Raw genomic sequence first — 15,516 nt, 5'->3', positions numbered from 1 at the left:
AGTAAAAAGTTATAGGCATCCATGTGAGAGGAGCCCCATGTGCTAAGTAGCATCAACATGCAATTACACATCTCTGCTGAGTCCTCTGTGACCTCTCCATTCCCAATCCTGTCTTTTGTGTACCAGGGAGTTTTCAAGTATTCTCTAAGCAGTTTCAACAGGCCATGCCCCCTGGTGGAAATGCTTGCAAAGCTTTTTAAGGGAGTGTCTCTGGATTTACATTATGAAATGGCACTGCATGTGTGCTTAGTGTTACTCCCCTATGGACCACAGCAAAATCTGATTTTTCTTTTAAGGCAAAACACATAAAGACTCTGGGAGAAGAAACAAAGAGAAAGAGACCAACAAGTGAATCCTGAACAAATAATAACTGCAGGAGAGAAAGCTCAGCTGGCACCTACACAGGCCAAGGAAGACGGAACAAGTCACTGTAGGTTATGGACCAGGAACAGTAACTGACTTGGAAAAAGGAAACTAAAACCAAGATCTGGAAGGCAGTACATGAGATCCAAAATCCTTGACTCTGCACACACAGGTAACTCCCTGCCTCAGCAGGAGAATGCCTACTTAGTGTGTGTGCAGGGCTCTGGGGCAGGAGCATCTGAAATGTTATATCATCTGGGAAAAGAACAGACCAGAATCAGCTCAGTGAAAACAATTAAGCAGGCTCTCCTTCAAGGCCTCCAGCTTGGTTCCCAGAACACAAAAGCTGCTACTTGAAGATTGTTCTAGAGAAAAGTCAAGTCAATCAAAAATCTAGCTCACTCACAGGACTGTTTTTGGTAGAGTTGGGGGAAGAGTGGGTGGGGGGTGCAGGCAGGATGAAAAATGAAGCTTGTGTTAACCTGTATTTGTCAGTGCAGGTGTGGAAGTGTGTCCGTGGGTGCCCACAGTCTATGATAGGTGTCCTTCCTCCACTGCTTTCCACCTTCATTTTTCTTAGCCAGGATCTCTTACCAAACCTGAAATGCCTACGATTCAGCTAAGCTGGTTACTAACAAGCTTTAGTGATCCATTTCCACCAAGCCCTTCTCAATTATAGGAACGTACAACCCCCAGATTTTTATGCAGGTCCTGGGAATCTGAACTCAAGTCCTCATAAATTGAGCAATATCTCCAGCCTGAGACTTCTTAACGTGTTTAACTCTGAATTGTGTGAATGGTTAGCCTAAAATCAACACCCCTTGGAAAACAGTCTTCAATATTACTGACAGTAAAAGGAAAAAGAAAAGATGATGAAGGAAAAAATGAAAAGATGTAACAAAAAATTAAAGGTAATCCAAATATATTAAAAAAAAAAATGCCAGGCATAGTGGTACACACCTTTTGTTTCACCACTTGGAAGACAGAGGCAGGTGGATCTCTCTGAGTTCAAGGACAGCCTGTTCTACACATGAATGAGTTGAGTTTCAGGACAGCCAGGGCTAAAAGACTCTGTCTCAAAAAAGACAAAAGTTACCATGAAGCAAGAACAAGACTGGTAGGATGTTATAACGAAAGAACATTCAAAAACAGGGGAAAAACTTTTGGGAATGAAAGATGATTCATTTCAAAGATCAAGTAGAAAACAATTCAAATCTTAAAAGAGAATTCAGCAAATCGCAAGCACAAGCTTAAAGCAAACCCTTAATGTAAAAATATCAATAATACCTAAACTAGTACTATGCTTCCCCCCCCCCAAAAAAAAATCCTTTAAAATTTCCTGTTGGCAGGGATGGGCAGATAGGCAAATGGTTAAGAGCACTTGCTGCTCTTCTAGAGGACTTGAATTTAGTTTCTGGCACCTAGGCAGCCTAACGACCTTCTGGACAATCTAATGCATCTGAGGACACCTGCCCTTATGTGCGCATACCCACATGCAGACACATACACCCACATATAACTAAGGATGATAAATCTTTTAAAAATAATGTATATTGCCAATAATAGAACACACAAAGAAAATCAACTATTGAATAATCCAAAAGAGAACAAGAAACTAAGAAAAAAAACAAGAAGTAGAAAGAACAAATAAATCCTAAGCCTGAATCCAAATATATTAAAATTACACTAAACATAAACAGCCCATATACAACTAAAAGAAATTGTCAGAGAGATTAAAAAAAGAAAGCACTATGCTGTGTACAAGAAATGAACTTTATTTTGCTATAATTAGCACAGGTGTGGAATGAGAAAACACACACCCAGCAAACATTAAGCAAGAAACCTATATAGAAAGAATCAGGCCGGGTGGTGGTGGCGCACACCTTGAATCCCAGCACTTGGGAGGCAGAGGCAGGCGGATTTCTGAGTTCGAGGCCAGCCTGGTCTACAGAGTGAGTTCCAGGACAGCCAGGGTTACACAGAAAAACCCTGTCTCGAAAAACCAAAAAAAAAAAAAGAAAGAAAAAGAAAGAAAGAAAGAAAGAAAGAAAGAAAGAAAGAAAGAAAGAAAAGAGAGAGAGAGAGAGAGAGAGAATGAATGAATGAATCAGGAATAAAGGAGAAAGTTATACGATCATGAAGGAGTAGTTTAGTAAAGCACATCTACTGTCTGCAGTACCTAAAAATAAGCCTCCATACACATGAAACAAAAACTGACAGAACTGAAGGAAGAAATGGCCATGGCCACAATTCTACGTGGAGAGTTCATTCTTCTCTCCACACTGAACAAATGAACAGCTGCAGTAGCGAGCACAATCAACCACAACACACATGACTGCATTTGTACAGCATGCTTGTACCATAACAGCAAACTTATTCTTCTCCAGGGCAAAGCACTCAAGAAGACTGAGCACATCCTAGTCATGGCACCAATCTTACTGTGCTCTAAAACCTCCCATCATACATACATTCCATAACCACAATAAAACTAGGAATCAGCAACAGAAAGAAACCCTCCCAGCATTTAAAATTAAACATTTCCATTTCTGGGATTAGTAAACTTTTTCTGTCAAAGGCTAGCATGTACTTCCTTTAGATTTTGAGGGCCAGACTTGGTCTCCATCTCATATTACTGTTTTCTCCCTCTCTCATCATTTTTCTTTTATTAATAAGCTTACATTTATACATAAAAGCTGGAGTCAACCAGATGTGGCCCAAAGGTCACAGCCTATCCTCCCTAACCTAAATAATTAGTGAGTCAATAAGCACTTCCCAAGATGTAGGACTTAACTGACAGTGAAAACACAAAGTGTCAAAACAGTGCATAGCTACAACACCAACAGCAGAGAGTAAGCACCACAAAGGAACCATAAAGTAAACCCAGAAGAACAAGCAGAATACATTTTAATAAGCAAAAGAGATAATCAATAAAGCCAAAGGCTGAGTCCTGAGATCACCAAGATCAATATACCCTTCAGCCTCACCAGTAATGAAGCTTTGGGGACTTACGATGGTTAAAAACTCTGCTGCCTTCTACCAGCTAGGTATCAGTGACACTCAATACCCACCTGTGACAGAAAGTGTCTACTGATACTTCATCAAGCTCTAGGGAATGAGAGGCATAAAACTAATACCTGCCTATCTGAGGACCACTACATCTAGCTACACAAAAGAACAAGAAGAAACATGTTAGCAAAAGCAAGGTTAAAAATAAGACTGTCGGGGCTGGAGAGATGGCTCAGTGGTTAAGAGCACTAACTGCACTTCCAGAGGTCCTGAGTTCAAATCCCAGCAACCACATGGTGGCTCACAACCATCTGTAATGAGATCTGATGCCCTTTTCTGGTGTGTCTGAAGACAGCTACAGTGTATTCATATATAATAAATAAATAAATTTAAAAAAAAAATAAGACTGTTGCCCCAAGTTCATTTAACAGAAATGAGTACTTAATGCTATAAACAATTTTAATAGATAAATTTAAGAACTCAGGTGAAGCCAAGCAAGTCTTTAAAAGTCAGAAAACATCACTCTCCCTGGGGAAAACAATAGTCTAAGTAGTTCAATAACTAGTAAAGAATTTGAGTTTGTAGTCAACTCCCTTCTGCCTTCAAGTGATTTTATTGGTAAATGCTACCACTTATTTCACAGCACCAATTCTATGCTGTGTCTTACAAAAACACAGACAGAACACTTCCCAAATCACTCTATGAATCAACAAATCATTACCAAAACATATGGTAATATACTATAATAATAATATACCATGGCCAAATATGAATCATTCAGAAAAAGAAAATCAATCAATATAATCTAGTACATTAACAAAAGGAACACAGTACCAACATAACAGAAAGAATACATTCAAGATCTATTCATTATTTTAAAAAAAATTGCACAAATTAGAAATAAACTTCCTTAATATAATTGAAAGTACCAATTTAAAAGAGTAATTTGAGAGGGGGGGGCGCCTATAACCAATGCATCTTGTAGAAAAGACCAAATCCCTTTCTTGGCAGAAAAATGATAAAACCAGCTTCTTGTGGGACTCCTAACAGTGGGACAGGGACTATCTATGGCTCTTTTGCCTGCTTTTGGGACCCTTTTCCAAAAACTGTTTGCCTTGTCCAGCCTTAATACAAGGGAAGGTGCCTCGTCATACTGTAATTTGATGTTTGGGTAATATCCATGGGAAGCCTTCCTTTTTCTGAAAAGAAATGAAGGAAGAATGGATAGGGTTGGGAGGAGATGCTGGAGGGGGACTGGGAGGCAAGAAGGGAGGGAAAACAGGTCAGAATTTAAAAAAAAAAAAAAAAAAAGAGGAAAAACAAAAACACGACAAAACAAGCCCAGGATGCCTATTCTCAGCACTTCTGTTCAATCCCATACTGAAAGCTCTAACCAATGCAATAAGGCAAGAAAAAGAAATAGAAGGCATGAATATGGAAACTGAGTCACAATTTACAAAGACACAAGTGTCTACAGCCAAACTCTTAGGGCATTTATTCAGAGAAGTTCATAAACTGACAAGGGTTTACATGATTACATGATTACATGGTACAATATGAACAGCACAGTCTTTAAAAAGTCAAAGGCGTCCTAAATACCAAGTACAGTATATGTTCTTAGAAGATTTAGTATAGTTAAGATGTCAATTCTTCCTAAACTGATGCATAGACTTAGGGAAATGCCAGTCAAATATACCCAGGATTTGTTGTAGATAGAAACAAGCGATTTCTAAAATGTAGATGGAAGGATAAAAGAACTGAAATACACCAAATTTCACAAAGAACAAACTAAAGCTTATGAAGTCCTGGGTTCATAAGTCCAATAAAGCACACACTGATACACAGTACCTAATCTTAAGACACATTACAAAACTATAGTAATTGAAACATGGATGAACACATATCAAAGAAACAAAACAGATGGTCTAGATGAATAAACTATATAAAGAAAGCCAATAACCAATTTCTTTATTTTATAATAATTTTAGTGAGGATACAGTTTACATGCCATACAATTTACCCACTTAAATGTTTTACATGTGCCTGGTACTGTGCAGGCTTCATTACATGTGGATATTTTCACATTCACAGCCCTGCACATTTACACTGCCCATTCTTCCTCACACCTTCCTAGCCCTAAACAGATACTAACTCATGTTCTATTTTCTAAATTTGTCACACTAAACACGGCATAGAAAGAAGTGGAGCCTGTGTAACTGGTTCTTTCCCTTGGAATAATACCTTCGAGACATGTTTCTCTCCATTGTCAAAATACATTCCACTGCATGGAGACAATCCATGTAATCTATTTTTTAGCTGATACTTAGAGTTGTTTCTACTTTGAGCTACTATAAATAATGCTGTCACTAGGGTCTGCACATTCTTTTGTGGATGTACATTTTTATTTCATTTATGTATAACATTATTTCTGCTAAGTCCCATAGTAATCTAGTGCTTAAATTTTTTAAAAAAATTTCTAATTTTCTGACATATGCTAGTTTACATTCTCACTAGTAGCATACAAAGGTTCTAAATTTTCCACAATTTTGTTAATATATATATATATATTTTTTTATTCTAACCACCCTGGTAGGGCACTTCCTGTGGTTTCAAGTTGCCAATTCATTTTGTCAAAATGGAAAGTCAATTGTGGAGAAAGGATGCTATTTTCAAATACACTGTTAAAACAAACATGCGCTCACTCATAAGAAAAGTGAGCCTTGACTTAAACCAAATATCTAAAGCAAAATTAACTTAAAACATGAGCAAAATCATAGATACTGAAGGTAGATGAAGAACTCTTAAATATAATGACAACCACTCTAATAAGAAAGGCAACAAATGACTTCAGAACTAAAAACTGTTCTGGAAAAACACAATCAACAAAGAATGAAAAGACAAGGTATAGACAAGAGAAAACATAAGCAAATCATATATTCAAAGGAAGAGACAGATTCAACATTTATAACAAACTCTCAAAACCTTCTCAAGTTCCTAAAAAACACAACCCTTGCAGGGCTGGAGAGATGACTCAGTGGTCATGTGCATTTGCTGTTCTTCCAGAGGAACCAGACTCAACTACCAGTACCCACATGGTGGCTCCAAACACCAGTTTTCAGGAGAACCATGCCCTCTTCTGGCCTCTGTGGTTATAGCCTGTATGTGGTGTACATATATACATGCAGGCAAAACACTTACGCACATAAAAATCGATCTAAAATTTTTTTAATAAAATACATTTTTTAAAAATTATAACTCTAATTTTTAAAAGTGGCTACAAACTTTACCAGGTACAGGGATCCAGACTACAGATGAATATGTCCATCATACTCAACATCACCAGTCATTACGGAGATGCAATCAAACTCTTTCCAGCTCTAGAGTAGCTAGAAGGATACAAAACCCCTAGAGCTCTCACCACTGTCAGTAGAGAGGTAAAGGTGGAACTGAAAAAGTTGTGCAGACATTGGTTCTGCTGATCCCTACTGTCCCACAAATATATCCTGGAAAAGTCTGCTCATCTTTGATGACCTTAACACATGTTCACTATGAGACCCAGCACAACAAGAGGTGTGTGCAGGTTAAGTCTATATACAGTATTCTCCAGCAGCTCCATTCACACTTGCTGCAAGTGTCCTTCCAAAGCACTGAGAAGAAAATATACATATGGCTATCAGAGGCTACTACTCAGCAACAGAATCGAATGAGCTCTGATACAAACAATTCAGATAAAGCACTAGAACGAGTGAAAAAGCCATTCTCTAGAGAAACGAAAATCTACTTGCAAAACACTCTAGGAAAACGCAAATTAATAGTAATGGAGAACAAATCAGTGACTGTCAAGCATGATGTAGAGTGAACCCACACACAGGTAATCATGAGGCAGCATGTGGTATAATCCTGCATCCTGATCTCAGTACCTATGCACACTCACAGTGGTGATGGTTAAGTAAATCAATGTACTTGTCATAGCTCACAGAATGGTATACCCAACAAAATTTTAAAAGAAGTATGAAAAGATATGTTCTTATTAAATGGCAAAAAGAAAGTTAACACAAAGGGAAGGTGCTGAGCTTGTCCTGTTCCCACAGCTCCAGTCCCTGAGCCGTGACTGTCAAGTCCACTCTGCTCCTCACTATGACTGCCTTCTGGGAAGTGAAAGGTGGCAGAAACTCAAGACCTGCCCTGCCTCAACCCCTCAAGCAGTAGGATCACAGGCCTGTATCAAGAGGACAAGCTGTAACTTCTATATGCCAAAACGTCTTTCCACCTTGCCATTACCTGGTCAACAATGAAACACCTGACTGCATGTTTAAGTTACTTCTTTTGCTTTAAGAAAAGCACAGGGGAGCAGTCTCACCTATCTATCTATCTATCTATCTATCTATCTATCTATCTATCTATCTATCTATCTATCTATCTATCTATCTATCTCACCTATCTATCTATCTATCTATCTATCTATCTCACCTATCTATCTATCTCACCTATCTATCTATCTATCTATCTCACCTATCTATCTATCTATCTATCTATCTATCTATCTATCTATCTATCTATCTATCCTGAGTCAGCTTCAGTTACCCACCATCTTATATGAAATGGAAAACTCCAGAAAAAACAATTCCTAAATGTTAAATTGCATGCAGGCTGAGAAGTATGATGAAATCTCATGCTGAGCAGGCCACCCACGCCATCAAGCCTCTCTCTGTACAGAACACTTGTCACCTAGCCTGTTTGGTCATCAACTCAAATGGCATAGGATAGCTGTGTTCAAGCATTCCCTGTTTTAATAATGGCTCAGAGCATAAGAATAACGATGCCACATAGTGGAAAGGCCACAAAGGGATTCGGTTAAGAAAAAAGATAAATGTTCATCTTAAATGTAGAAGAAAAAGAATGGTATGTTGAAGTTGTTAAGATCTGAAAGATCTATATGCAAAACTGCAAAGAAAAAGAAACCCACATTACTCTAGAGCCACACCTCAACTAGGAAAATTCCAACCACCACTCATGCTAGTTAAGATGGAAGGCTCCCAGTGAGAGGGATCTGGATCAGCCTCCAGGGATTGAATCATACGCACCTTTTATTATTAGGTGTCAAGTTTAACAATACACTTAAGACATTCTCTTCAGCTATTATAAATTACCCTAACACTGTGGGTGAAAGCCTCTGAGCTTTCTTAACCTATTAGACTCTATGTACTTAGATATGTGCCATGAAAATTTAGATAAATATCTATCCCAATTACAAACCTGGACTTGATTTGCAATTAGTCTCCAACAATAGTTTCCAGATTTCACAGAATACATGAGTTTTCCAACTAGTACCCACTCCTGGATAACTGAAATTACTTCAGCTTTAGAAAAGTCAGCTGTATTTAGTATAATGACCTCATTTATACAGGAGAGTCCTCAAATTTATTTTCAAATACACATTTACTACAAGGTTGAAAGTAGATAAGGATGATATATCAAATTTACATATGCTATTATAAAAATAATATCAGACTAGAAATTAAATAAGCTTACTGTCATAATGCAACCAAACCAGATCTCAAAGTCATGCATCCAGGTATGTATACAGAATAAGAAACTGAGTAAATGAAAACAAAATGGCCACACAAGATGCAGCAAGACCTCAAGTTACATACAAGGGGCACCTTTCCACATCTGGCCTCTTTAATAAATGAAAATGAGATTTCCTACAAACCAAAACCACATTTAAAATGTCCTAACTTTTATAAAAAGGAATTTCTCTGATTTCGTGACAAAGAAAATAAATTACTCCTGAGTCCCAAAGTAATAAGCAGAGGCATATGAAGCAACAAGACAACAAAGACAAGTATAAAATGTCCCTAACTCCTGTCTCAAGGTCTATCCACAGCGCATTATAATGCCTTTGTTCAAAATCCATACCTTTGGAAACATGGCAAGTGGGAAGTATTTCTAACTTCCATTCTCAAAACACTGCTTATCCTTAGATTACCTAAAATCCAGAACAGCAAACAGCCTCGACTAGCAAGTCCCAGCATTTGCTTGGATCAGAGCAGCCCCAGCTCTAGAGCCCACAAACTGATATGAACACAGAAAGACCAGAACATCTTCACAGGAGATACGTACGTTCTTTCCGATGCTCAACTAAACCCACAGCCTGCTTTGCTGAGCACTTTGCAAACCAGTTGTCCCCAAGTAAAACAGTGACTTCATTAGTGTGGACAAGTTTTCCTGGCATGAAGGCAAGAGGGCCGAATGGTACCTATTGGTTTAAAAGAAAGACAGAAAAAGAAAAGCAAAAATTTTAACATACATTTTAAAAATATTTAGCATGAGGAACCCTATATTACTGAGGTCTTACCTATGCCCTGGGAAAACTAAAATGTCAATTTCCCAGAAATCTAACATTATACTAAAATTTTACCAGGAAAATCTATAGAAAATTGTATTAGGCTAATAAATCCATGTTAAAACAGGAAAATAAATCCACAGCATACTTCCAAGACAGCTCTTAGAAGAAGGTAGCACTGTCTATGAATGTTTATACAATTCATTAATCCTTAAGTCTAAATGAAACCAAAACAGTAATGAATTATTGTCAGTGAATACTTTTTTGGTTCCTAAAACTATGTTTTGAAGGTAGGAACTAACAGCTGTATTTATCTACCTATCCACTCCTAATCTAGTACGGCAGAACAAATCCTCCTGAAGCACACTGATGCAGAGGAGGCTGCAGCCAAGCGCTCAGCACAGACTTTGTGTCATGAGGAAGGTCATTCAAAAAGAAACTATCAGCACCTCTCATACAAAAATTAATGTTCTGGGGTTTAATTCTATGACTTACCAGATATTATGGCTTGTTCTTGCTTTGGCTAACAAAAAATAACTGAATACTATACTCCTACCATAATTAGTTTATATATAAAAATACATTTGCATACCAAACATGTCACATTTTTGCTAATAATTGTTATTAAACCATAATAATTATATACAAATGATTGTATTGGTTTTGTTTCAAAGCCTAAAAAGACACCTCTGACGGTGTACCAGATGACAGTTTGTAAACTGTCTGTCATACACAGCAAGGGGAAATCCTGTATTTCACCATTAGACTGACTACAGCAAAAAACATGTAACTCTAAAAGGAACACAGTGAGTATACCATGATGTCGTAAGACAGCTTGTCAGGCAAGGTCATCAGCCTCTCTTGAAGAGCACTATAGTCATTGTCTACTTTCTCCCTGATGAGGAAACACCAAACATAAAGTGAGTGCAAAGACCAGAATTCTGTTGACTACATCTAGCAGTTTACACAACTAAAAGTTTACAAGGTCCAACAATAGCATTGTTTCCACATACATTCACACAGAAATTAAAACTCATTCTGAAACAGAACACTCACATCTTGACAATTAGCTTCTTAAGGTAGGAGATGGCCTAGTCTAATACACTGTTGAAATTAGGGAAATGTGAAGGGGACTAATATTTAGAAGGATCTAGAAACTCAAACTGAGAAGACACATCGTATGTATACCTTCTGAGTGAATAAATAAATTGTACAGTAAAGCCTGTGAGCACAAGATGGCATCAGGTGCTTCAGTCCTTATCAGAAAACTTAAGCTCAAAACTCTTCTGATGTGAACAAGATAAGAAATTTAGTCAAGAACAGAAAAATATTAGGCAGCAGTGATACAAAAAGCATTTGAACTAGTCTCTCAAATCTGTTTCAGGGTGTATCAAAACAGAGCTACTAGCCAGTCATGGTAGCTCATGCCTGTGACTCCAAAACTAGGGAATAGGAGGCAGGAAGATCAGGAGTCATTCTTGGCTGCATAGTGAGGTCAAAGGCAACCTGCTGGATTACATGAGATCCTGTCTCAAAGAAAATAAGGGAAAAAGGGATTGGGGGCATCCATTTAAACAACCTTAAGGTGTGACTCAATATGACCTTGCTGGAGCAGAGAGCAGCATGTGTCTAAAACTGTTTCTCCACAGGGCTTCAGCCTACTGGGATCAATCGCTCCTCTTCCTGAGCTGAAGCATTTGCCTACACTGAGATAAAACTTCTTTGGAAGTCAAGTTTCCTAAGGACTTTGCTAGGATGGAGGTTGTAAATAATTCTAGAGCACTGAACTATCCTCTTAAAAGATAACAAAAACAATAAGCTCACCAAGTAATTTAAATGAACATATACTGTCAGACTAAAATTGTTCCTAAGTGCCATGTAGGTAATCACCCAAATAATAAAAATGACTCTGCTACAAGCCATGGCATTGGCATCAGTTTACTCCTTTGCTGCACTACAGCAGTAGGAACATAATTAATAAAAATTATCCACTCAGTCTTAAGATCTCAGGGAATTTCCCATGTGTTGCTATTTATCCTGAAAAAAAAAAAACAAAACTCTTGTAGTAATGTCACTCAACACTGTTCTCTTACACAAGGTAACACAGAAAGAAAACAGGAAAGGAACACTGGAGAGAGCCAATCTCCTGTATCCTCTCAAAGCAGACACCCAGCTAACCGAGGTCTTCTTATTCTCACACAAACTCCTATTTTCTAAAGTTCAAGTACTCTGTATTAACTCTCCTCAAAACTCTTATCTTAAAATAAATAAATAAATAAATAAATAAATAAATAAATAAATAGATAAACTGTCTACTATAGTATTTCTTTTATGTATGTCTATGTGAGAGAGTGCACTGGCACATATGGAAGCTGGAGATCAACAATGGAATCTGCAATCATTTTCCACCTTACTTTTGAGATGGAGTCTCACCAACTCAGCTAGACTGGCTAGCTAGCAAGCTCCAGGGGTCTTCCTGACTCTAACTCCCCAGAACTGGAGCTATGGGTGCACACCTGTTTTTTTTTAATTTGGTACTGGGGATCAAAACTCAGGTCTTTCCTGCTTGTACAGCAAGCATTTTACTGACAACTGCCTTCCTAGACCCTATTATTGTATTTCTTAAATAAATTATTCTTTGGTGTACATTTTTATATGGACAAGATGGCAAAAAGCCATCATGCATAGGACTATATACTAGGCCCAGGCACCAGAAGGACCACAGCTTTAAAGTCAAAGCAGAGTGTGAATACCAGCCCTCCGACTCCACTTACGCAAATTATCTTTGGCTTCTCCCAAGTTAAAACTAGAAAAATACCTGTTCACAGGTTCATAATTTCAGAAAAGCATAATTTTTAGAAAAGATTATTAAGCACTAGGATAAGATTCCACTTAACTTAGTCATTCAACTGGATAGTGTGACTTACTGAGAGATAACACAACAGCTGAATGTCACCATTCAGAGACTTTGGAGAGAGTCAATATGAGCAATAAACAAGAGGATGTGATACAGCACCAACATATCACAGACGCTCATTAATCTATGGAATACTAACAGCCTCTGTGATTCAGACTGAGACTGTATAAAAGCTCAAGGACTATCCACCCACTAGCTAATGCTTCTGATTAGGTCCAATTAAAGTTAGCATTCAGCATGTCTTACATTGGTAATCATACCTACAAAAAGGGACTTTTTTAAAAAAAGAAATCTCGTGTGCCCTCAGAGAAAAGAAAGTTCAACCAAGGTAATGTCAGCAATCAGTATTTCCAAATGAATACTCAGCTTTAACCTTCATTAATAATTCTCTCTAGAACAAAAATGTGGACAAACTAGAAAATCTAATCTAAGACTAGAGTTGCTATTTCTACATTTTAAGTTATTTTCTAAAGCAGAAAAAGAAAGTGGAAGATGATTTAAAGTACAGCAATACAGAAATACTTTTTGAAGGGAGACTAGCTATGTACCTTGAAGAAATCTCAGAAGACCATTCTCATCAAAATGTCCAGGACCAAGAACTTAACCAAAATGTGATCCTCACAACTCTCTGATACACAAGACCAATGATCCCTTTAAAACATCATATGCCTGTGCAGCATATATGTAATTTGCTTAACCAAAGGAGGACAAAATGGTGTATCAGATCCACTGGGGCTAGAGTTATAAGCGGTTATAAACTACCATATATGTTTTGGGAGCTGAACCCAAGTCCTGTATAAGAATAGTAGCGGCTTTTAACTCCTGAGCCATGTCTCTAGCCATAAAAATTCAAGTTGTCTTTCTGTTTTTCCCCCCTGTGAAACAGAGTTTCTCTGTTTAGCAGCTCTGGCTGACCTGAAATTCACTTTGTAGACCATGCTGGCCTCAAACTCACGGAGCTTTAAATATGGACATTTTGCCTTAATATAAGTCTGTGCACCACATGATGCATGCCTGGTATTCTTGGAAGTCAGAAGAGAGGACTGGATTCCTGGAACTATAGTTACAAATAGTTGTGAGCCATCATGTGGGTCCTGGAGATTGAGCATGGGACCTCTGTAAGAACAACAAGTGCTCTAAATCACTTAGCTATCTTTCTAGCCTCAATACAAGTTGTCTTAATAACTAATGTTAAAGATTGGAGAAGATGAGCAAAGTCTTTATTTGCAACACAAATATTAACAGATCTCTGTCAACTTTATTTCTTGAATACATAAATTTTAGGTGCTTTACTCTTACTAAAATATAGCAACCAAGAGATAATTACCTAAAATACTGTTTCTTCAAATGGAAAACAAAGGCTACGTACAGTTAGAGCAAGCCTCTCAAACTTACTCCTATGTTTATCTTCACTGTATGTAACAAAGACTACATTCAGTACAACCATCAATCACACTTTTTCCTGGCTTCAGAGACTGAACCAAGGGTTATGCATGCTAGGCAAAGGCTCTACCACTGACTTACATGAAACAGGGTCTCACTAAATTACCCAGGCTGACCTTGAACCTGCCATCCTCCCACCTCAGCCCCCTGAGTAGCTAGAATGAATGACCTGTGCCACCAAGATTACCAGTCTTCAATTCCAAACTTCAAAGTTTTATTCAAGAAGCCTACTTTGTACCAAATAGCTTCATGCAATATTCCTTATAGAAATAAGAACTATAACCTAACTGAATACCATGTTTTGTTTTGTTTTGTTTTGTTTTGTTTTTTTAAAGCTTCTTTTGAACCTTGCTGGCCATGTCTACATGTTTCTGTGAAACACCTTTAGTTTTAAAAAGGCAGCAGTAATAAAGGTATATAAATAGCCCTAATCTTAAAGCATTAAGATCAGGACAGACCCTATGGGAAATATTTATTTTCATAGAAGTGTAACAAATCTGGGAAAGCAAGCTAAAGCTAAATAGTGTGTATATTGGGGGGGGGGGATGAAGTATGACATTGACTGGCTCTGAAATGCATCAGAAAGAACAGATTACTGAGTAAGACGGGTGATATATAATCAAGGTTCACCTGCACAGTACAATTGTTCTATAAAAGTAAAGATTTCAATAACTGATTATTTAAAGGGCTACAGAAGAGCATGAAAAAATAATCCACAAATTTAATCTTTCTGTTATGGGAAAACCACTTTTGTAAAGAGGAAGTAAGCACTACACCCCTTGTTCCAGGCAAGTGACAGGCTCTCATCTCCACCTTTAAAGGGATGAAATGAAATCTCTGCTTAGAAGAGCAGAATTTTCCAACTGTACTTAAGTTGCAAGGCAACTGGCAGAAAATATTAGCACTAAACTGTCTTCTTGGAGGAAGTTTCCTATCATTTCTTTTCTTTTACCTAACCTGCTAAACAAACAAAAAAGCAGAAAACACCATGAGGTGCTTAAAAAGGGGTTTATATTACTGCAAATACGTGGGTTATAATCTATAGCCAAAACCTGTCTCTAAGAAACAATAAAACCTAAAGCTTCTGAAATGTACAGGAGTCAACAGAAGCTGTTTAGCTCATTGTTACCACTCTAGAACTATCCCATAAGCATTTAAGAAAGCCTACTCTCAACTCAGTTCACTAGATATTCACCACTCCTCTGCAACAGAGCCTTGGGCTACATCACAGAGGCCATCACTCAAATCCAGCAGGACTTTCTAAAATTCACAATCCATCTGCATTAAAGTTCTACTGGCTTGAAGGGTCCCTGGGCCACCTCTAGAATTAAGAAAATAAAGAAAAGTTCAGTGCAGGCATGATACAGGCAGAGATAGTCTCTATCACTGCTACATCTTCAGTGTCCTCTTAAGTCTAAGGAAGTTGTCAAGATACATGGCA

The 15,516-nt window shown here is 37.7% G+C and overlaps 1 protein-coding gene across 1 annotated transcript in view; it reads right to left on the bottom strand.

The window, feature by feature from the left end:
* Nucleotides 1-15,516, bottom strand: part of Uri1 (URI1 prefoldin like chaperone) — a 64,800-nt gene that overhangs the window by 12,709 nt on the left and 36,575 nt on the right. Inside the window, exons 3-4 of the mRNA XM_028754187.1 lie at nt 10,532-10,610; nt 9,493-9,628 (exon numbers count right to left, since the gene is read on the bottom strand). Coding sequence (XP_028610020.1) covers nt 9,493-9,628; nt 10,532-10,610 — 215 coding nt within the window. The remainder of the gene's footprint in view (nt 1-9,492; nt 9,629-10,531; nt 10,611-15,516) is intronic.

Source organism: Grammomys surdaster, unplaced genomic scaffold, assembly GCF_004785775.1.
Source record: "Grammomys surdaster isolate TR1022 unplaced genomic scaffold, NIH_TR_1.0 125984, whole genome shotgun sequence".
NCBI lineage: Eukaryota > Metazoa > Chordata > Mammalia > Rodentia > Muridae > Grammomys > Grammomys surdaster.
Note: the sequence above shows the minus strand (reverse complement) of the source record. Positions and strands in the feature narration are given on the sequence as shown.